Genomic DNA, 24,586 nt, shown 5'->3' with positions numbered 1-24,586 from the left:
TTGCATGGCAGCCTTTCATCGTTGGTGTGTGAGTGTGTGTGAATGGATGAATGAGAGGCATCAATTGTAAAGTGCTTTGGATAAAAGCGCTACATAAATTCAGTCCATTTACCATTTACCAAAAGCTAAAAGTCAGGTGTTCCAATCCCATGAGATGAGCTTAGAGGTGTGGGTTGGAAGTACCCTGCCCTATAAAAAATGCACACAAAGTTTGCTTACTGATAGTCTCCTCTTCTCAAGAAACATCTGTTCAGGTGAACAATGCCCTGAACAGGACTATTTTCAGAGGACCTTAGAATAAGAACTGTAGTGGGTGTTAATCAATCCACAATAAGACAAGTTGTCTTGTGGAAATTCTGTCCTGTTGCTACTCTCCCCAGGAGCGGACATCCTGCAAAGATCACAGCAATAGCGCAGTGTGCAATGCTGAAGGAGGTCAAAAAGAACCCTAGGGTAACAGCACAGGACCTGCAGAAATCCCTTGAAATGAAGTCTCTGTTCATGTGTCCACTATAAGAAAAACACTAAACAAGAATGGTATTTATGGGAGGAAACCACTGCCCTCTAAAAAAAAAAAAAAAAAAAACAACAAAAAAAGCATTGTTGCATGTCTCAAGCTTGCAAAAGACCACATGGATGTTCCACAATACTTCTGGGACAATGTTCTATGGATGGATGAGACAAAAGTTAATCTTTTTTGCAGAAATGCACAACACTACAGTTGGAGGGAAAAAAGCACCACGTTGGGGCTGCTTTGCTGCCTTTGGCCTCAACAGCTCACAATCCACTGAGGGAATAAAGAATTCAAAATTGTATGAAGAAATTTTACAGGAGAATGTCAGGGTAGCAGTCTTAATAGAAGTTGGGTGATGCCTCAAGACAATGACCCAAAACACGAGTAAATCAACAAAAGAATGATTTGAACAAATCTAGACCAAATTGAGAACTTGTGACATGACCACATGGGCTGTTCATGCAAGAAATCTGAGAAATATCAATAAACTGAAACAGTTTCGTAAGGAGGAATGGTATAAAATTCCTCCTAACCATTTGGTGGAGGTTATTGCTGCTAAAGAGGCCCTGCCAGTTACTAGATACAAGGGTTCACATACTTCACATACTTTTTCCAGCCTGAACTGTGAATGTTTAGACAATGTGTTCAATAAAGATATGAAAAGTGCAATTGATTGTGTGTTATTAGTGTAAGCAGAGTGTGTTTGTTTATGATTGTGACTTAAATGAAGATCAGACCACATTTAATAAGTAATTATTCCAGGTAATTCCAAAGGGTTCACAAAATATTTATTTTCTATTTTATTATTTTATTTCTTTTGTGTGTGTGCGTGCACGTGCATATATATGACATATTTAAAAAAAAATATATATATCATATATATATATATATATATATATATATATATATATATATATCATCATATCGCTGTAGTGTCAACCCATAAATAGTCTAGCATTCAGAATTTTGATTTTGTATTGTGCCCCTTTTTAGGGCGACATAGCTCAAGAGGTAAGACTGATTGTCTGGCAGTCGGAGGGTTGCCGGTTCAAACCCCACTCTAAGCATGTCGAAGTGTCCTTGAGCAAGACACCTAACCCCTAACTGCTCTGGCAAATGAAAGGCATCAATTGTAAAGCGCTTTGGATAAAAGCGCTATATAAATGCAGTCCATTTACCATTTACCATTACTGTCGAAAAGTTGGAACACATTTGGAGATTATACACAGGGCATTCAATAAGCGAATACTTGGGTTTCTGTGAATAGCAAAGGCAAAATATTGGCAGGAAAATGCAGCTCTGTGAAGCGGGAAATTTCCAGTACTTTATTCGGTACTGAATGAATGAAGCAAGAAGGGGGTGGTTCAAGCGGCCATGCTCCTAGCCATAATTATACTTCACAACAGTTGTTTTACTGGACTGTCTAGTCCGCATTACAAAGATTACACAATACATTATATAACACAGTTTTCTAAATCAGAAAAAGGAATTGCAGCAATAATACACCCGTTTACAAGTCTATCTACTCATTCACAAAACTGTGGATTTTTTATCACCACTTATAGAACAATGCCCTATAACTCTATGTGCTATAAACATCAACCTCAGAATTTGTACAGGGGTTTAAGAATGAAATCCAAAGTTGGATTTTGAATAGTAAAATAGAGTAGGGTCAGAATTCATTCTTGTAAGCTACTGACCCTTTGTTTATTCTGGTGATGTTTTTAGGAAAGAAAGAGTGAGAACATATGCATAGCACCAATGTCTCTGTGTAACAGGTTCTAATCAGGGGTTGTCTCCTCCTGTAAGGAAAATGAGTAGAATAGTTATTTCTGGATTAAACGCTGTTCTGATTCTGGTTTCATTCATTCTATTCTGTATGCTTCTCTCAGTAAAAAGACTGTGCCTGTGCTCATTTCTGTGGGACCATAAGCTCCAAGACCACAGGACACTCTAGTGGAAAGGACTAACCTTGCCAGTCTCACCAGCCCCAATCAATCATTTTCAGCTAATAATCTATTTCTCAACCGCCCTCTCCCTGGGAAGGCAGGTGTTTTGGGGATGGAATCCCATGATGAGAACCCCATGCATGTTACTACTTCCCTGGATGGATTGTCATATGTCTGCTGTGCTGTATCAATGTCTGTCTTTGTGTTTAATTACTTTGAGTTGTTTATTGTAATACCTTATTCAACATTTTACTGTTCCTCACAATAATTCATTGCACATTCTAAAACAGTATCACAGCAACAGATTTTATCACACACTTTTGGTATAAAAAGTAATCCTGATGTGCCTCACACAAACAATTCCTTTACTTATATATATGCATATACTGTATAAGGAGTGCATAAGTCTGGTTCTAGAGGGCCAGTGTGTGCTGGTTTTTGCTCCAACCAATAAATAAGGCTTAATTTTTTAAACAAATGTATATGCCAGTGCTCGTGCACACTTATATTAGACTACATTACAAACATTTTCATGAAGGATATACATACACAGTCTGCAGCTGTAGCTTATGACTATCAAAAGTGTAAGATCAACTAAATGATTGGGCAAATTGACTAATTAAGAGCAGAAGTTGGCATAAATTCCCAAAAACAGACAATCCCTCAATAGGCATCCCACAAAATAGATACAAGCTGTTAATTTTTCTAAGCAAAATGATGTCAGAAATGGCTTTGCATGCCATTAAGGATAAAATTTCCATATTCACACTGTGCTAGTTTGCAAATGATTAGAAAAGGAGATGCAAATTTGATCAAATTAATGACTGAAATTAATCAATTGGCTTCTAATTGCTTTGCAAATAATAATGAGCCAAACCTGCATTGTGTTAACACAATGCACATTTGACTCGTTTTCATTTTCATTGATTTAGAATTTTTTATTATCAAACAAATTTCTAGTGGCCATGTGTCCACACACTCACCAATTAGGAGCCTGTTGATTCACCTCAGTTTTTAAGTTGATCAGTTAAAAAAGTTAACCTTTCTTTATGTAATCATTTGCAATATTGCACAATGTGGATATAGGACCTTTATTCTTTATGGCATGCATAGTTATTTCAGATATAATGTAGCTTAACATGATATACAAAAGCCTTTACATCAACCCTAAAGGATAATTAAGAAAAATTAACAGCTTATTACAATTTTGGGATTGTATTTGTTGGTTGGAACAAGACCAGCACTAGCAGAGGTCTCCAGGACCGAGTTTGAAAACCACTGCACTAGAACACCTTGCTGATTCTTTCTGACATGGCAGTAAGGTGTTTATTTTGCCAGTGCTATTGCACCAGTCATGGTGTCAGGATTTGATTTGCTGGGCTGTTTGCCAGACTTGGCTTCAGCAGTGGCATAGCCACAGATAAAGTGCACTACAAAATCGAAAAGAGGCTCCATGTACTCTGCAGAGCCTGTTGCAATTCTGTCTAATGTTGGGAATTTCCACGTGCCTTTGTTAGCTGCTCCTGCTCTTCACATCAGGAGTTGCAACAGGTCAGAAACTAAATAAAGGAAACACCTTGTGCTCATACACTCAAGTAATGTTTCTGAGAGACCACGTGTTATATATAGATACACACAGGCACGAAGAAGGTATTTCTGTAACATGCTTTGTGACATCATACACACACATTTCTATTAGTTACCAATACATTATGATATATGATAATTAGAAATTACTATATCATGTATGCTTGTCATCACACTATTCAAGCAGATCACACACACACACACACACACACACACACACACACATATATATATATGAAAAATAACAGATCCATCTCCAACATAGGCAATTATGTAACTTTAATTACCCATCCAAAGCTTTCTCAACTTACGGACCCTCAGAGTCCACCATTTTCCCAATTCTTATTGTGAGTGGATTAGAGTAGTGATTGGAAAAACACCAACTGCTGCAACGGTGGTAATGCCTTTCATCATGTAACACAAGCAGGACTTTTAACTAATTTTTCCAATGCATAAAACTGAATAAATACTGTGAGACCTTCCACTAAATTTCTTTGTTAACATGAAGCACATGGGGGTTTCAAATTTGTACCTTGATTATATGACCATTAACCAGCAGGGCCTTACTTCCATATTACCCCCCATCTTCACCCAACCCACCACCAGCCTTAACTGAAGACTAAGCCACATGCACCTACTTCAGACCTTCTGCAGTTCAGTCAGCTACCATATAAACACAATAAATCCTCACATCAGACATGTTCTCCCCATGTGTTTAGAGCTAGGGTGTTGGAAAGCCTCAACTGGAGACAAATGGAATCTTCTGGCGAAGGAAGCTCCTCATTGACTGAAACCACTAGTGCTTCCACAGCTACTGAGGTAAAGGCTGAGGTAAAGAGAAAACATCTGCTTACAAAAAAACAAACAAAACAAATCTATGGACTCTTGCTGTCAACGTCAACAAGATGCCTTTCTGTCCGCCTTCCGTTATATAATGCAATGCAATAACAAGAGCTGGGGTTAGGCAAACTGGTTTCATCAAGTCGTTTTTTTTTTTCCTGACCACTGAGTTTTTTTCCCTTTTTATTGCTCCAATCCAGCTTTTATGTTCTGCTTTCTTGTGTTTCTTTCCATACTTATAGTTGTACAAAAGCCCTCTAAAACCATGGTTTTCCTTTTATGATTTTTATTAGTCAATGCATAGAAACACAATCAGCAACATACTGTCAGAAGAGGCTAATGTGCTCACCACGCACAGTAAAAAAATAAAATTACACTGACTAAAAAAATGAAGTCCTCTGTTTATTCTAAATATTTTTATGCACATATCCATTTTGAGATTGGGTCATTTATGCCATTTGTGTCATCATACGGGTTTGGAGCAGTGGACTGTTCCTGGACTGTATTGATAGGGATGACAAAATATATATTGTTGTACCTGTATTTTTTGCTTCAACTAGACTGTACTTCATCAATGTCCAGCACGTATCTCACTTCTGCACACTGGAGATGTTACATAATAGTCCTCTTGGGGCACAAATAGACTGAGACCTAATTCAGTTGCACAGTCGTGAAAATCCCACAAAATAATGTTTTCCACTATTTTCTCCAATGTTCCTGGGTGAAGCGACTGTATGGAATATTACCATGGCAAACACATGGTAAAGTTTAAATGGGGGGGGGGGCCTACGACACAGCAATTAGTAATCTGGGGACAGAGACCATATCCTGTTTTGGTGGGCTAGGACTACGGTACAGTTTAGTTTCTAAAGATCCCCTTCTGTTCCAGAAGGAGCCACAGTCCTCCCCCGCCTCACCACGGTGCGATTCACTGTTTACTTAGACAGGAAGGCTGCTGCTCCTCCAATACTTGCAACTAAATATCTGTGGAGTCGGTTGCGGTTTTAAGGAGGGGTGTGTTTTCCCTGACAGCCAAATTCTAAATCCAGAGGCAAGTTTAAACGAAAGCCGGTGGGAGGGAAAGTGCACTGGACTTTTCCTCACCACCGTTTCCTCAGGGCTGTCTGGTTTCTCAAACTTGTCCGTCCTGACCTTGGTGAGTTGTGTCTGAGACACACGCTCAGATCCCCACCTCTTCTGAGCCTCCCACGGGGAGTCTGCCTTTTTCTTAACTCAAAACAATACAGGCGGGAAGGTGTCATAAAGTATGTTGGCTTTGGCTCTCTGTCCTGTCTGTAACAGGGTCAAAAATAGAGTTTGCAAAGAGCTGCGACAGGAGGTGGAGCAGACCAAAGATGTTTTTGGTGGAAAAGGAATTTGACCTACATGTTGTCAACAAAGCCCCAAGTTGCTGAAATTTCACAGTTACTACACCTTATGTTGACAACACAACTGAAAACCTCCATGTAGTTTTACCATTTAACTAAAGATCCATCATGCTAGAATATATAGGAGACATGAACATAATAAGCACGTATTTAAAAGAGACAAAGATTTGCATCTTCTGAGGCATTACCACACACCTGACTGGGATTTTGGGGCCATAAAACAGCTCTGCCCTCATTGAAACTATCATTTTATTCTTATTTTCTCCACTGTATGCACAGAGGGGCTAGGGTGATACATAACAGTAAGCCCAAAAGGAAATGTGCCATTTCAGATTTTATCTCTGGACTTCCTACTGAAACAAAATCACCAAAAAAAACAAAAATATTAAATTTCAATATTACATGGAGTACTCATGATCTCTTCATGGAATCCATAAGACCATCTCAGAACATTTAAATAAAAATAATTCCTTAATCTTCCATTTTTATACAAACATATCAAGGGCAATATCAATAACAGACATTTGAAAGCAAATGTAAAACAACTTAAATTAGAACATTTAAGACAAATTCCATATGTTTGTTTTCTGCTAAAATGTTTTCAAATACCATTTACAGATCTCTACTGCCATCTAGCCAATATTGTTTAAAACAAAAATTCCTGCAAAAACCCAATAACCCAGTTAATTTCACACTGTATATGCAGAAATGTCTAATTTTATCCTGCACAGATTTACAATGAGCTCTACAATGAAATGTATTTGTAGACATTTTGAATTAACCCCCTTACAGCACATTCATAAAGTGCTGTAAGTTCTACATGGTGAAAATAAAGTGTAAAAACAGAGCCAAATCAAGAAAATAATGTCTGTCCCAAATGATCTGGTGCTTTTGTTTCTTCCACAAAAGCATGAAATCAGCTTGTTACATTACAGCCTTATTCTAAAATTGATTAACTTCATTTTTATTCTCATAATCTAAACACAATGCCCCATTATGACAAAGTGAAAACAGGTTTTTATAAATAAAAAACTTAAATATTACATTTACATAAGTATTCAGACCCTTTACTCAGTAAAGGAATGTTCGATCAGGTTGAAGTCCGGGCTCTGGCTGGGCTACTCAAGGACATTCACAGATTTATCCCAAAGCGACTCCTGTGTTGTCTTGTCTGTGTGCTTAGGGTCATTGTCCTGTTGGAAGGTGAACCTTCACCCCAGTCTGAGGTCCTAAGCGCTCTGGTGCAGGTTTTCATCAAGTATCTCTTCGTACTTTGCTCCATTCATCTTTCCCTCAATCCTGACTAGTCTCCCAGTTCCTGCTGCTGAAGAACATTCCCACAGCATGGTGCTGCCACCACGCTTCACCGTAATGATGGTATCGGCCAGATGATGAGCGGTGCCTGTTTTCCTCCAGACGTGACGCTTGGCATTGTGGCCAAAGAGTTCAATCTTAGTTTCATCAGACCAGAGAATCTTGTTTCTCATGGTCTGAGAGTCCTTTAGGTGCCCTTTGGCAAACTCCAAGCGGGCTGTCATGTGCCTTTTACTGAGGAGTGGCTTCCATCTGGCCACTCAGTTTGGCCAAGCGGCCAGCTCTAGGAAGAGTCCTGATGCTCCCAAACTTCTTCCATTTAAGAATGATGGAGGCCATTGTGTTCTTCGGGACTTCAATGCTGCATAAATGTTTTTGTACCCTTCCCCAGATCTGTACTTGGACACAATCCTGTCTCGGCAGTCTACGGACAATCCCTTTGACGTCATGGCTTGGTTTTTACTCTGACATGCACTGTCAACTGTGGGACCTTATAGACAGGTGTGTGCCTTTCCAAATCATGTCCAATGAATTGAATTTACCACAGATGGACTCCAATCAAGTTGTAGAAACATCTCAAGTATGATCAATGGAAACAGGATGCACCTGAGCTCAATTGTGAGTGTCATAGCAAAGGGTCTAAATACTTATGTAAATGTGATATTTCAGTTTTTCATTTTTAATAAATTTGCTAAAATTTCTAAAAACCTGTTTTCCCTTTGTTGTTATGGGGTATTGTGTGTAGATTGATGAGAAAAAAAAATGAATTTAATCAATTTTAGAATAAGGCTGTAACGTTACAAAATGTGGAAAAAGTGAAGGGGTCTGAATACTTTCCGATGGCACTGTATACTAAGGAAGGTCTGCTGCAATTGCAAATGGGATACTGGCCCACAAGCAGTCTACACTTCCACCCTCAGGGCTGGCAACCCAGGCCTACAACAAAGATGCACTGGGTAGCCCATCACATGCTCATACCACATCCACTATATTTCAGCCCATCAGAAGTGTTAACTTCATAGATCATTAGGTAGACTTTGAGTGTTTTTTTTTTTTTACCTCTCTGCTAGTACAACCGAACTTGAAATAGGCCTGATCTCTCAAAAAAGCAATTCATCCCACTCAAGTGAAGGTTGAAATACAAAGAATATCTCTATATCATATAAGTATGATTCAATAAACACACAAGGAAGTTAGCCTATATGTTCATCTTAAACATATTTAGCCGACTGTGAATGAGTGTGAATGCATCGTTTCATGTCCATTATTGATTAAAATTGACTCTTTTCCAAGAGTAGTCTAAAACAATCACTCAAATGCCCACATTACCTATAACACCTATAAGTGTCAAGTTTAAACCAACAAAGATAGTTAGACTAGACACACCAGAGAATATGTTAAACACAGAAGTACTTCTGATGGTTCATATGAGCAAATAAGTTCAGTCCTACTGTCAGTTCATGTTTTGCAAATAATACCCTCAAAAATGTTTTTGTAGGACATATAATTCTTACAAGATAAAAGGTTGCTAAGATAAATATCAAGATAAATGTCAAAGGCATAGTCAACAAAGTTTTAATTTGGGCTCACTTTCCAAATACTTTCTATATTGTGTTACCACATCAAATTAAAGTAATAATTCTCAATTCAGTTCAGAGAGGATCCAAGTAAAAACCAAGAAATGTTGGACACAATTGCCCTTTGTGGAACCATTTCTGTGTACGCTAATACTCTAACCAAATAGTTTTCTGTTACCTGAACGTCCTTCAGTGATGTAAGCCAGCTCAAATTTACAGAGATATCGCTCATGAAAAAATATGATAAATATTACATTTTTACATTACATTACATTACAGGCATTTGGCAGACGCTCTTATCCAGAGCGACGTACAACAAAGTGTATAACCATAACCAGGAACAAGTATGACGAAAACCCTAGAGAGATTACCGTCCAAGTACGGGAACAACCGCATAGTTCAACTTGGACCCTGATGGTTAAACTGATTAACACTAACAACGAGAACGGCAACAACGCAATCTATGGAAAAATAAAAATAAATAAAAATACAATTAGTCGTTAAGACAGGCGCATCAACTAAGTCACCTATGAAACAGCGGCCTAGTTACAACCCTAAGTTTAGTCATTTACAGGGGGCAAGGGAGGGATGGGGAGAGGTGCAGCCTGAAGAAGTGGGTCTTTAGTCGTCGTTTGAAATGGGTCACAGTCTCAGCTGTTCTGACCTCCACAGGGAGGTCATTCCAGAACAGACAGGAGACGTGTTCTGGAAGTGCAGATGCGAAGAGGGGGAGGTGCTAGGCATCCTGAGGCACATTTCTGCACTTATTTAGGACAAAAATATTAAACTGTATAGATCTCACAGCGAAATCAGACATGTTCAGTCACCAAGACGATCAATCTATGCTCGTTGTCACATTTGGACATCCATTGTGGATAAACTACCATCTACTTAAAGTATTTCACTAAATTTGATCTGAAACACTTTATTCAATATCAGACTTTGGGTTTCCATATTTGGGATTCAGTAACAAACACTGGAACACTATATTGCCAGGGAATTACAGTAAAGCATTTTAGCATGGCTATTCACCGACTAACACCAGTGATGAGTCAAATCAATCTCAAAAGATGGGACCCACATATATACCTTACAATCCATTTCAGACATAAATATCTAAAATCTGATTTGACAAAATGTGCACTACAAATTAGTCACTCAGGTATCATATTGATCTAATGTAAAGTATCTTGTGCTGAAGCATTGACAGTACCGTTTGTTAAATAAGTTGAAATAAATATGGCTACATGTTCAACACAACTGTTTTTTAATTATTAGATATTCATTAGATGATTGGAATCTACAAGCTTTGCATCCTGTAACCTAAAGGGCAATATTTCAAAATAGGAGAACATAAATGACACAAAATGAAAAATCATATGCAAAGTTCTGATATGTTAATGTACTTCATACCTGGCACAGTAAGAAATGTTGTATCCTCACTTCTATGGCACATTACTTGGGTCTCAATAGCAGAATAAATGTTCATATTAATTAAAATGTTAATTAGGCCCAAGTACAAAGTAATACCAGTTGAAACTTTTGTTGAATTTTTCAAGATATACAGAGTGCAGGTACCATTGGGGCATTAAAACTTCAATCAGTTAACAAGGAAATGAATTCCAGACAATAAATATTTTTATTTCTAAAATAGTATTACTTACAGTAATACTGTTTGCAGGGCTGTTTGAGTGGATGCAGAACCTCATATAGTGGCTTCTACATACAATGCTACCTGTGGAATACACCACTAGTTTGTCATGAGAGGCACGATTCTGGCAGCTTCCTTGGACACATAAAACTAATGTCAATGACAGTAGTCCACACTTGTTATAGGTGGACCTATGTCCTTTTGGCAGGTTTTGCAATGAGTTGCCTCTCTCTTTCAAGCTCCTTCTCGCGTTGTTGCTCTTTTTCAAGGGCTTCTTTCTGTCTCTGCTGCTGAAGCTTCAAAGCTCTTTTCTGTGAACAATGGGAAGACAAAAGGTTCCCTTTATAAAAAAACAAAAAAAAAACCAAAAAAAAAAAACCCCAAATACATTTTGTATCCCTCAAACCAATGAGTACACACACCTGCCTACACAGATGCTGGACTCAGGGATAATGGAGCGCAACGACAAGAACAAACAGGCTGGCCAATACTTTCAAGATGTATTAATGCACAAGCGTTTGATTTAAAAAACATGTTACCATTTTAATCTCTTAATCCACCATTTAAAATAAAATCAATCATGTGGAATTCATCTTTGTATTACAGGGGTACCCAATCCGGTTCCTGGAGACCAAACATCCTGAAGGTTTTCCTTCCAACCCTAATTTGGCATACCTGATTCTACTAATTAGCAGCTTTATGAGATCTCTAGCTGTTGAATAACATGTGCTTTGTAAGGGTTGGAGTGAAAACCTACAGGACAGTCATTCTCCAGGAACAGGGTTGGGCACCCATGTTGTATTGGATTAATGCATTGGGAGGGCGGCAATGTAGCATAATGGCTAAGGAGTTGGTCTTGTAACCTAAAGGTTGCAGGTTCGATTCCCAGGTAGGACACTGCCGTTGTACTCCTGAGCAAGGTACTTAACCTGCATTGCTCCGGTATATATATCCAGCTGTATAACTTGATACAATGTAAGTCGCTCTGGATAAGAGCATCCGCTAAATGAGTGTAATGTAATGTAATGTATTGGTGTAGTGTAATAAATAAACAATGAAAAATTACAAACCTTTAGTTTTGTTGTTTTCTCATGAAGCATCAACATTTCCTTACGTATGCTCACTAATTTGTTATGGTAGAACTTTGCCTCTGTAAACTGAAACAATGATTGTAGTTAGGAATAAAAATGTTCCAACAGTATATGGAATGCTCAAATCTTACAAAAATAAAATTAATTAAGATACACTCACCAGTGAATGCATGTCCAGCAGCGAATTGCACTCTCTGAATTTTGTTATTTCTTGTTCCAGTGTATCAAGCAATATCCCCTGATTTTGTCTATCAGGGGTTGCAAAACAATGAAGAGTTGTCATTTTATGAGTAAAATTAACAATAGCAAAACAAATGTTTGTATTAAATCTGAACCGTATACACGAGACATGGAAGATGCTTACGTTAATTCCTGAAGGGCCCGTTTTGAATTCTGCAAGTCAGGTAGGTAATGAGAGATGAGTCCACTGGTTAGCTTCTCAACAGCCTGCTTATCCACAAATACTATGTCCTCCAGAGGGCTTAATTCTGCACACAATGAACTGGAGTCTGTAGAAGCAAAGTCTGGTTGTAAGACACAAAAACCAAAAAAATCACGTAGCGTATCGGTGGCTGTTTTTATAAACGTACTAACACTTGAAATTGCATACCCACTTGCACTATCCTGACCTCAGTTATCTTTCTCTTTATTTTAATGTGAGGCCAGATGGACTATATATCCAAAAAAGTCAATGATACATAAAAACCCCAAAGACACCTTTGTGGTCGCTGGTAGGTGCAGGGTCACTCTGCGACGATGATGGCTGCTCCTCCTCCCTTCCCTCTTGCTCCATTGGATATTCTCTCAATCTAGGAACAAAGATGGTTCCTTCAGAGGTTACAAACAGAAACAAATTGGTAAGCAATTGTATCTAAAGGAGAGCGAATATGGGTGTTGCTTCAGGCTTCACTGTGGAGTTTGTCTGACAGCTTGGATACACGCTGTCACACTACAGAGCTCAGATCATCTCCAAAAAACAATACAACTATGGCTCCAGCCATGTCCGCAAACCACTGTTAGCAACCTAGCTATCAAGTTAACGTTATAGTACACACGGCTTTACTGAAGCAACTAAATCGCCAATAAAAATATAATTCAAATAATGCTTGCTAGTTATCCGCCATCGTCTCCATATTAAGTATCTGCAAAGTTATCCGACTGAGAAGAATCGTATAGCCCCGCATACCATAAACCATTCAAATTCTCCTCTCTATCCCGGAAATACACAACGAAAACAACTCATGTGACTGGATCTAATTCGACTCATGTGACTCACTGTGGAGTCAACCAAACTACCCGCTCGCTTCTTCTGAATTTCTATGTAGACGGCAGAAATACAAAAACACAAGGGAAAAAACGCATCCTGGCCTCGATTAGTTTTCGTCGCACAATACGGCTATCGACAGGCCGATGCCTGGAGTTGTATGTGCTTCTGGATCAGCGTTTGTGGTGGTAACTGTAATCGGGAGGTTTGGTGCAAAATGTGCATGCTTGTTAAATAATCGAAAAGTTAATAGCTAACTAGCTAGATGAGGAGGTGGTTTCACAAAGACCACAGTACTTATGCACCATTTCAGCTAGCCATATGTTGACGACATCTATGCTGCATTATGGTAATCAAAGTCATATCCAAGGGACAATCTAGATAGGTATCGTTAGTTGTCATTCGTTGTATTGTTCATAACATTCAGAACGTCACCGCGTCTTCTGCTCGTCTCGTTTCCTATGTGGTTTGATTACAATAAACAGAAGGCGACAGATAACGGCACGGTAAGTTGCATTTCCCCTCGGAATCAATTGCTGTGATCCATACACGGATTCATTTATGTTACGGTTATCTGTTATTGTTTGCTAATATGTCGTGTCATTTGCATATTTGGTTGTCCAAACCACTGAAATGTTCTTATGTAGACTAGTTAATTGGTCCAAACAGTCGGTTTAGCAAGCAGCTCGTACAGCACAATTGGGTATGTTGGACGATCCATACAGGTAAGCGTCTAACAACAAGCAAGCTGACTACTGTCAGTATTATAGTCTATCAGTGTAAACGTTGATTTTATGAATTGGGGTAATTGCTTCTGATCGGACTTTTGCAGAAGATATGTGTTGATGTTTGTGGCAAGCCGTTTTGTCATTTGATCCTTTTTCGTGGTTAGGTACCGAATTATGCTAACTAGCTGTCCGTTTTGTTGGCTAGTTGGTCATGTCATTTAGCTAGATGTCACATTTCCCTAACTAGCTGCCATTTGTGCCTTCTAGCTAGCCATAAGACCTAGCTAGGCTCGCCAAAAAGCCAACTAGATGCCCTCAGAACACAGCTAGTTGCCGGTTTGGCAACAACAAAATGACAGTTGAACTCGTTAGATCTTGTGCAGCTAATTCACCTAGACTTTGTCAGTTCGGGGAAATGCCATTTTACGCCAGTAGACGGGGTTCTTGTGCTGTTTTTGTAACCTATCGTTGGTAGAAGGCTTTCCAAGCATTGCTGTTAAGTTAGGATATATTATGAGTTTGTCTTCGGCAACAGTGATAAAAATAAAAAAAGTTTGCAAATACAGCTTCCACCTCACTTTTTTGTGGATACCATGTACTCGGAACTGCAACACAATTCTCGGAAAAAAGGTTTCATAAATTAGCTACAATGATCCCAGCTAACAAAATGTTATGAGAAAGATATTTAGGCTACATAGGCTACCTGACCAAGCTATTATTACTTTCAGTGCAGTTTAACGAGGGCACGGCAAAATGGCTTATGCAATATAACGTTACTTTTAGCTAGTTATGTTATGCAGCTAGATGCCCGAGGTGGGTAGCTTTTGTATCAAATCCTGTTCTGTGTCAAGATGTCTCCCCCTGAGGGCACTGGTGTTACCGTTTATAGTTGCAACTTAGCTAGCTCGGTAATTCACCTGCATTTATTCAATCAGTGGAACTGAATTTGATACAGCATGTATGCTATCTAGCTAATGTGTATCCAATTTCACTAATAAAGCTAAGCCAAGTTGGTAAAAACTTTGAAAAGGCTACGTATGATGTTTAATCTACACTTTTCGCTTATATGATTTGTTTTAAGATACTTTTATTTATACAGGGAATCCCATTGAGACCAGGGTCTCTTTCACAAGGGAGCCTTGATTAGAGCAATGAGCAGATAAATAAGTACAATTTAAAACAATTCCATAAATACACAATAAAGTAAATCCATAAATATATATTAAAACAATTTATCAGAATACAGGTTATTCAATTTTTGGGATAGCGTTATCAGTATAGCTGTGTAAAGATAGGTTAACTATATAGTGGTGTTTACTTTGGCTTACAAAGCGTAGTTGTTGGTCTGTTCAGTTAAGTTTACACATTGATTATAATTGATACTTTGAATCTTGGCATGGGATATGCGTTGCGCCTTGTTGTTCAATTACATTTCCTGTAGTAGATTCTCATTTGCAAGTCATTTTGCTTCCTAAGAACAACCACTAAAAACACCAGAGGGGTTATCTGACTGCTCTTTGATTCCAGCTCAAGACTGCTGGAGAGACAAGTCTCATTTGTGTTCCTAAGTGGGGCATTGTTTATGAAGATAATATCCAGCATCAAAATCATAGTATTAAAATGCTGTTCTCGCCTTGCATTTAATCCTGCACATAACCTAATGTGCTTTTCAAATGCCTTTGAATTCCTTAGATAGGCAAATCACCAAAATCTTAGGTGCAGTACTCTTGTACACCAATGGTAACATCTGTTGTTGTAATGTAATGTTTGGTTTTATTTAAGATTATTATAATTTGTTTTACATATTTTTTTACAGCAACAGATTTAGCCTGCTGCTCAGCTTCCCCTTCTACCACAACAGAACCATCTTGTACAGTGTAGTGATGTCATGCTCTGCCATTTGCTTATCTGGCACTTTGAAGGTGCCTTTACCTCAATAATTTGGCTGTAAACAGACAATTCTGCTGAAATCACATTGTCTGGTTCATGTGATATCCCCTATGTCAGTTCACATGACACACTGCTTGCTAATCTCAACATTACAGGTCTGTGGCTGATGACAGTATATGCCTTGGAATGAATGGATATGTGGCAGCCAAGTCACTGAATGGATGGTTTTTGTCTTTTTGTATTGTGTTCCTGCCTTGTTCTTAGTTTGTATTGGATGCCTTTAGCACAATGTTCCCACTAGTGGTTCCACTTTGTTAAAGTCATTATATGGACAAGTAAGAGCTTATCTGGAGAAGTTGGTGTCAGTTCCAGCCATTTATTTGGGAACATGTGTGTCTTCATCAGTGAATACAATGTAGGATACATGTTGCACAGCCTACAAAATTTCCTTAGGAGCACTTGTTTAAACATAATTTTGAAAGTTAGTGTAAGCAACCATTTCTATGTTGTCCTTGTCTTAAGCTCCAAGTACGTTGCAAAGTCTTTGTCTATGCCTGTGGGGTGTTATTGAAATTGTACTACAATGACAAATCAGAAGAATAGTTTGCCGAACACAAACAAATAGAAAAAATTTTTAAATTTAAAGCCAATGAAAATGAATCAAGATGTTTAGTACAGTCTGTAAGCATTGGGACAGTGACACATTTTTTGTTGTTTTAGCACTTTGGATTTGAAATGAAACGATGAATAATGAGGTTGCGATGCAGACTGTCAGCTTCAATTTGCAGATGTTTACATTCATATTGGATGAACCATGTAGGAAGTGTAGCCCTTTTTAGTCATCGATCCCCATTTCTGGGGACCAAAAGTAATTGGACAGTTGGTTTGCCAGCTGTGTGTTTTTGCATCACTAGTTCATGCACAAAAAGGCTAACAAATGAGTTGATTGTATGTGTGTCATTTTCATTTGGAGTAATTTTGTTGGTGTCTCTCAGCATGAGGACCAAATACGTGTCAAGGCCAGTGAAGCGGGCCATCGTGGTGTGACAAAATCAATAGTTTGGTACATTGTTAAGAAACAAGAGTGCACTGGTGAGCACAGATTTAGCAAACCATGGAAGACCACTGTAGTGCATGACTGAAGAATACTTTCAATGTCGAATAGATCCAGAACGCTCTCCAGGATGTAGGCGTAGATGTGTCAAAGAGCACCATAAAGAGAAGACTACACAAGCATAATCTCAGAGGTTTCACTGCAAGATGCAAACCATTGGGAAGCCTCAAGAACAGAATGGCCAGGTTCAGGTTAGAGTTTGTGGAAAAAGTACATTAAAAAGTAGAATTCTGGAACTCTTATGGACAGATGGGATAGTTTTAATCTCTACCAAAGTGATGAAAAGAAAAAGTGTAGAGAAAGAAAGGAACTGCTTATGATCCAAAGCATAGCACCTCATCTTTGAAATATTGTGGAGGTACTGTAGTGTTATGGCTTGCACATGTTCGGCTGCCACAAATACTGGCATGCAGTACTAAGCATAGAAAGGGTGTTCCCTACATGGGTCACTGGATATGGATGTAAATACCCCTAAATTAAAGCTGAGAGTGCACTAAAACCTCATATTCACCGTTTCATTTCAAATCCAGTGTGCTGGACGACAGCGCTAAAACAACAAAAGATTACTGTCCAAATACATACGGACTGCAGTGTATATGATGGGCCATATATTACCCCTACAATAAAAGTAAGTTACACAATACACATTTAATGACGTGCGATTCCCGTTAGGGGAAGATAACGCGTTAAGAAAAACACTGGGATTTATTAGGCCTGTTTGTAGGGAATACAGTTGTGGATTTTTTTTCAGAACTTATGAAACAAAAATAAATAGTTTCACACTAAATAAGTAACGGTGGAATCCCCGATTGAAGAACAAATTAGCGAGGGGATTTTTTAAAATTTCATTTTATTTGATTTTTGTTTACCGAAAGTAGCATGAGCAAGTTTAATAGGACAGTCAGTAGGCTACAACGTTTTACCCTGGACATCGCCCCTCCCACTCATCCCTGTTCCTTTTTATGTGCCCTGTACGTGGAACTCCCTGCACAGACTGTGTTCATACTTGACAGATTAGAGGGATTAACGCGTAACATTAGCTACCAGTACATACGATAGTTACCGAGTGCTGTTACTTTGACGACTGAATTAGGCTACTCTTTGCTTGGCGTAGCCTACTTTGGGTGAATCCATCAGTATTAGGCCTAACGTTGCGGAAACAGTTGACCAATTTACCTTGCACAGTTTATGAACAGCAAGCCATATGCAATTCGTTCTCATGCACTAAATGTTTTTACATTTGTTTTGTAGATGGTTCCAACAAGGAGACATTCCGCAGCTGACGGGAGAGCAGTGCTTTAGATATGTATCGTTTTAATACCGATCAGCCATCATAGTACTCGGACTATCAACTGTTTGGACACAAGCAAACGCAATTTTATTATTATTGATAGTTAGCTCACGTTAACCATGGCGGGCACAAACATTCTGAAGACTGTGAAGTCTCTCTTCAAGAAGGAACCGGACGACTGGGATCTGAGTGATACGGCAGCATTTGATTTCTCTGGAGAACTGGCGGAGGATGATGTCCCCAAATTTAATCATCTGAAAGTTGTGGTGTCTGGAGAAATGGAGGATTATTCGGCAGGTGCTCAAGCAAATGGGGCACCTGCGAATACAATTGTAGATGACGATGACTCGCTGTTGGGCTCCCCTTCTAGTCTCGGTAGCACGGGGGTAAATATGGACAGCTGTGAGAGATGCAAGAAGAAAAAAGAACACACAAAACGAAGAAAAGTGATGAAAAAGCTCGGCTATGCTGCTGTTTTGTATTTTCTTTTTATGATAGGCGAACTTGTTGGTAAGACTTTTTATTGATCTTATTATTTTGTTTATGTAAGCAAATAAAAATATTGAAAATTAAGGAAGCTACACCGTAAGCAGCAGTGAACAATGAAGTAGAAACGTGTCGTAGTCATGTGTGCTCATTAATTGAGCCAACGCCACAGTTTCTGCTGAGCACATGCACTATTTGTTTGATGAAAGAATATGTAATCTGTCTTGTATCTCAATGATATTAACTAATTTTAACAATTCGCCTCAAGGTGGTTATGTCGCTAATAGCCTAGCGATTATGACTGATGCGCTTCACATGCTAACGGATCTCATCGGTATTGTTGTGTCCTTGCTTGCGCTGTGGCTGTCTTCAAAACCTCCCACAAAAAGATTCACCTTTGGATTGCATCGTCTCGGTAGGTTGTATTCTCCTTTCATCATCTCTTTCTGACGTTATGCAGTAACGATTCTCTTGAAAGTGACGAAAGGGGTTTTCTACTGAAACTTCCTTCTTTTATGAATCATTCCAGCTATTCAGAGCCACATTTAGCCCATGCTAGATCACAAATGATTAAAATGTTCTTAACTGAAAATTCTAATGCCGATGTAACAATATGTACTGATAATTGAAAGCAATGGAGTTCTAGAACACTGAATTTTGAAAGAAAAAACATTCCAAAAAACTCTTCAGTGGGTTAATTTCATGTCAAATTATAGAGTCACGATCAAAAAGCTTTGGATAAAGTGTCAAAAAACATGACTGAGTATTGATGATTATTAAAAAATAATACTTGTAGGTTGTTGACAGTTCTGGGTGCTGTTTAAAATGTTGTGTAATGAATGTGTAGTGCAATTAAGCTACAGTATTTTGATCCATTCTTGAGCCAGAAAAGCTTCATAAAACAGTTTCTCATGTTTAGATGGCAACCTTTCTGTAGCAGGTTGCAGCCTCGGTAAAATGGTCTGTATGCATGAATGAACTGTCTGCTCATGGGCTTGTTTTGACTTGTGTCTCCCCTGTGTCCATTCCCAGAGGTGGTTTCAGCTGCCATCAGTGTCCTTCTGATTTACATACTGACTGGAGTGCTCTTGAATGAGGCTGTTCAGAGAACTGTCCACCTGGACTTTGACATTAATGGCGATGCCATGCTTATAACTGCTGCAGTTGGTGTTGCAGTAAACCTAATGTGAGTCTTACTGATGTGCAGTTTTTTCTGGACAGTCAGGTCCAAAGTCTTTTTCTGTTGTGTTCTCATTTTAATATATACCAAAGATAATCAGATGGGAAACTCTTCTAATGCAGTAAATGTCTAAAGTGGATCCCGTGGAATGTTTGCGTAATAATTCACCTTGCACAACTGTCAAAGGTTACTTGGTCAGTGTTTTTGCAGCTTCAGAGTCAGATTGTTTTAAACCATGGTAATGTGCCAAGACTATGAACTCAGCTGAGCTATTGTCAGGATTACCAGAACAAGATTTATATTTATGTTATTTATTGTGTGGGAATTACAGAGTGTATTAAATGGCTGTTGTTGTTTTTGTTGTTTTTTTTTGTATTAAAAAGTTTTTGTTTTTGTTTTTGAACAGAATGGGCTTCCTTCTGAACCAATCAGGACACCTGCACTCCCACTCCCATTCCCACTCCCACTCCCAGTCCCACTCCCACTCCCAGTCCCACTCCCACTCCCACTCCCACTCGCATTCCCACTCCAACTCGCACTCTCACTCACATGGCTCTCCTCAGGAAGATCAGAACCACCACAAGGCACAGGGAAGCTTGGCGGTCAGGGCCGCGTTCATCCACGCCCTGGGAGACCTTGTACAAAGCATTGGGGTGCTCGTAGCCGCGTACATTGTCCGCTTTAAGGTACATTAACTATCAATTTGTGTCTCACCTTTACTGCACTGAGCTTTCAATGGTTCAGTGGGAAATGGTTCTCAACCATTGAGAATGGCCGCCCTCTGTGGTGGGTGGCCCATTTACCCAAAGGTCAGTTATTTTTTTGCACATGACATTTTGCGATTTCAATAAAGCTCCCGCCCCTCTAAGCGAGTGTCAGAATATTCTAGTTTGGGCCTGCCACTTAAATCGACCTGTTTCAACCATGATACCTGATGGGAAGGAAGAAGCTCAAAATTAAAAATATCAGCAGTGCCAGTAGTATCAGTTTAGTTAAGCTGTCAGTTTCATCACTGTTCTGGGATCTAGTGCCATGATTCAGGGAAACAGCTAGGCTAGTTAGTTAATCAACAGGCGAATTATCTTTGACAACAGAAATGCTAGGGACAGTCATTCATGTATAATTGGAAGCCCTTTTTGATTACAGTTTGCCAATTTTTTGCACACGATGCCGATTTTCATGGCTGCTACCATTAGTTCACATATACAATATATGTTCTTTTTATAATGTGTATTCCGGAACTAATGGCAACATACATGGAGTAGTGTAGTACAAATTTGCAACTGACCACTTTCTTTTACGGGATATTAATTACTAGTGAATAACAAGACTCATAATTAGTACATTTTAAGGACGTGTAGCAACTAAATACTTGCATTCTTGAATGCAAAAAATTGTGTTGCAAGCCTTGTCTGTGCAAAGGATAGGGTAGTGGGCAGTGTGTCATAACAGTTTTTAGGTTGAATAGATAAGAAATATAGCTATCTCCATAACCGCATGCCTATCCTCTAAGAACAAAACACTGGAATTTTTCCATGCCGGAACTTTATCATTACAGCTTTGCTCTTCTGGTTTGAATTTTCTGAGTACCCTTGATTTAGATAAAAGGTAAGCCGAACTGAGAAGTAACTGCATGTAAAACTTTGCTTTCACAGCCTGAATACAAGATCGCTGACCCTATATGCACATATATTTTCTCCATCCTGGTGCTTTTCACAACCGTGAGAATCGTAAGGGACACAGGAATCATTGTCCTTGAAGGTATGACTTGTCTTGCGATGTTGTTCTCGTAAATTGAATTGTGTTCAGTGTATTTACTTTTTTATTCATAATTGTATGGTAAGAAACTGAAAAATAACCAGATTTATATTTTTGCTGGTTTTTTGGGAGTTCAAGCTTGGAAATTCCCAGTTTTTCTATTTTCCTGTTTTTCTGTGAAGCGTCTTTGCGATGGCTTCTCTGTAAGAAGTGTGATACAAATAAAATTTAATTCAACTGTATAAATGTCTTCACAGCAATTGATTTCCTAATACTTAGACTCCTGAAGTGATCACCAGTCGGATGTAAATGTGTGGTAAACCACAGATCATTTTCTGTGAACAGCCCTGTGTTTTTTCTAATCCCAAAATGCACTGAAAGCAAGAAATTCCATCTTCTCTAACCAGGGGTTCCGAGGCACTTGGATATGACGAGAATCAAAGAAGACCTGTTGAAACTGGAAGATGTGCATTCTGTGGAGGATCTGAATGTGTGGGCTTTGACAACAGACAAGACTGCTGCTCTGGTGCATTTACAGCTTGGTGAGTGTTCTTCATTTTTACACTTTGGCGGTAAGGGTGTTTTCATCTGAGGTGAGGTTGGAAGATCAAACTGGAGACTCTCCAAAAGAAAATGCTTAAACAAAATGCAGTCTGGGTGAGGGTTGCTTTAACTAACTTAATTCAATGGACTGCCTTCTGGGAGACATAAAAAGTAATGGTCTGTACCTCCAGCAGATGACCAGAAAGCATTAAATTCAGACCAGCAGTAAAGCTTTTTCATGACTAGGCTAATTCATGAGCTGAGCATAAGAGTTTAAAGATGTCAATCCAGTATTCAGTTGTTGGCTTCCTGTTTTGGTATCAATGGAGAGATTCACTATTGTTATGTGTGTTAGGCAGGAATCTCTTGCTTCCCATTACTTTATTTATTTGTGTGTGTGTGTGTGTGTGTGTTTGTGTGTGCAGAACCATCCAGTGGCACTCGATGGGAGGACGTCCAAGCAAAGGCTCGGCACCTGCTGCAGACTACACATGGGATATACAAGTGCACTGTCCAAGTGCAGTGCTACAGACAGAGTTCACCCAACATATGCAGAAACTGCACACTTTCCAGTACCTGAAAGCAAGCATTCTTCTCATACACATCAATTTCTTCCATTTCAGCAGCAGGGCAGCTGGTGTATAAACCAACACAGGTTTGTAGACCAAGTTGTTTTCTTAACACGTTGGCACTAAGCTGAAGAAATATGATATGCAATGACAACAAAAAATCTACTGGGAAGATTACCAAAGGACATTAAACTGATTTACACTGACAAATACACACACAAAATAAAGATTTGTTGGGGATGCCCCCACCGCTGGGATTTTAACCTGCATACACAAAGCCTTTTTTTGTTTAAAAAAAGGAGCATTTATTTTTATTTTTCATTTTTTGATAAATCTTTGACACACCCTGAAAGTGTATAGGTGATATTAACAATTTGTTTTTGTTTGTTTTTTCCTTTGCTTTCAATTACTGCAGACTAGGACTCTGTAGGACTAATAAATCAAGTCATGCTAAAAATGGCACAGTCTTTCCCTATCTGCATACTTTGATCTTTTTAGTTTTTATCATTAAATCTGATTCCATATGGAAATGTGTGTTTTGACAGCCCTGAACTTATAATGGCTACAATGTCTGTTTCATAGCAGAGCCACAATGGCTGCTCACTTTGTAACAGGGCTCCGTGTTTGTCAGAACTGCCAGCTCAAACATTGTTCTAACATTGTAGTGAACTTAAATGGCAGAATAGATGTTTGCATTTCTGTTCTTAATTTGAGTAGTCTGAACTAGGCAGGTCACCATCTCGCTGTGTGGGTTCTGCTTTTTTTACCTGACATGGCAATCTTTATTTTTATTCTGACCGTGTAAAATTTATTTCAAATCAAGAAACAATGATTATATGCAAACCTGCCACACACTAAGTTACATACTCTGTTATCAGGTTTAAAGTGTGGATTGCAACATGAATGACGTTAACACAGTAAGCTAAAATGTCTAAAATTGCTAAAATTGTCTGTTGCACTGACAATCTCACCAGTGTCATGTTCTGTTTGTATGCCCATTCACATGTGTATAAAATATAACATTTGACAACCTCTGTATAATACTGCACCTTTAGAATTGTCTCACTTTGAATAATAACTATTGCTTAGCTCACCAGAAAAATAATTGTTTCCTGAGCCCTGTAGGACAGGTTTAAAAAAATGTAACATTTGTGATGCTTTTATTTGAAAAGGGTGGCTGCAAAGTACAGGTTTTTCTGTAGCCCCATATGTGACCGTATGTGTGCTACCTCTCGAGGCACAATATTGAGTGCAGAAGTATTTTTTTTTTAAACATTTCTTTTGACCAGTTTTGTGCATTTGCCAAGTAGGGTATTGGAGGGTTGAATAATTTTTGGCTTGAGAAACAAAAACATAGGTGTTAATGTGATGGAAATTGGATCAGTGTTTCCATTGTCAGGTTTCTGGTGATGCTTGTTTTGTGATTTTTTTGCAAAGAAATGTATAATTCTTTGGTCAGCTAGTCAGGACTTGAAATAATTCACAGTGATTTGCACATTCCTCCAACTTGAATGACATGTTAGTCATTGCCAAATCTGTGTTGCAGTATTATTGTACCTTTAAGTTGATAACACGTGTGTGAGACACTCCTGCCGAGCTTATTTGATAGGCAGACAATGTATATGGCCTCAATAGGTCAGACTTCAGTTGTACTAATATACATATGACTTTCACAACTGGGATATTGTCACTGAAAATGTGAATGTCAAAAATGTGGTAACATTCTGAAATAAATATTTTGAACATCTGCAAAGTATTTTCAGCCTTTACACTGTTCAGAATTTATATGGTGCACTACTATGGAAATGTTGTAACCATGACTTATAGTGGGGGTGCGAGGAAAACGTTGAAG

At 38.7% G+C, this 24,586-nt stretch overlaps 2 protein-coding genes across 7 annotated transcripts; one reads left to right on the top strand and one right to left on the bottom strand.

The window, feature by feature from the left end:
• Positions 1-10,419: 10,419 nt before the first annotated feature.
• On the bottom strand, positions 10,420-13,229 carry bloc1s6 (biogenesis of lysosomal organelles complex-1, subunit 6, pallidin). Of its 4 annotated transcripts, none has more exons than XM_064336514.1 (6): positions 13,098-13,229; positions 12,629-12,739; positions 12,276-12,435; positions 12,072-12,159; positions 11,891-11,977; positions 10,420-11,131 (listed from the first exon to the last, which is right to left on the bottom strand). In XM_064336514.1, exons 1-6 carry the CDS (start codon positions 13,105-13,107, stop codon positions 11,012-11,014), a joined length of 576 nt encoding a protein of 191 aa, XP_064192584.1. In that variant the 5' UTR covers positions 13,108-13,229; the 3' UTR covers positions 10,420-11,011. The 4 variants fall into 4 exon arrangements, with proteins under 4 accessions (XP_064192584.1, XP_064192585.1, XP_064192587.1 ...); XM_064336515.1 differs by having other exon boundaries at positions 12,276-12,420; XM_064336517.1 differs by having other exon boundaries at positions 12,276-12,420; positions 12,629-12,720; positions 13,098-13,147.
• slc30a4 (solute carrier family 30 member 4) lies at positions 12,628-24,487 on the top strand. 3 transcript variants are annotated; one of them, XM_064336512.1, is made up of 8 exons: positions 12,628-12,768; positions 18,159-18,708; positions 18,953-19,099; positions 19,717-19,870; positions 20,271-20,550; positions 21,520-21,625; positions 22,030-22,164; positions 22,591-24,487. In XM_064336512.1, exons 2-8 carry the CDS (start codon positions 18,318-18,320, stop codon positions 22,743-22,745), a joined length of 1,368 nt encoding a protein of 455 aa, XP_064192582.1. In that variant the 5' UTR covers positions 12,628-12,768; positions 18,159-18,317; the 3' UTR covers positions 22,746-24,487. The 3 variants fall into 3 exon arrangements, with proteins under 3 accessions (XP_064192582.1, XP_064192581.1, XP_064192583.1); XM_064336511.1 differs by lacking the exon at positions 12,628-12,768 and adding an exon at positions 13,268-13,681; XM_064336513.1 differs by lacking the exon at positions 12,628-12,768 and adding an exon at positions 17,862-17,878.
• The last annotated feature ends 99 nt before the right edge of the window (positions 24,488-24,586 follow it).

The sequence above is a fragment of the Anguilla rostrata genome, chromosome 5, assembly GCF_018555375.3.
Source record: "Anguilla rostrata isolate EN2019 chromosome 5, ASM1855537v3, whole genome shotgun sequence".
Classification (NCBI taxonomy): Eukaryota; Metazoa; Chordata; class Actinopteri; order Anguilliformes; family Anguillidae; genus Anguilla; species Anguilla rostrata.
The sequence above is the reverse complement of the archived record's forward strand: the minus strand, read 5'-3'. Positions and strand labels throughout refer to the sequence as shown.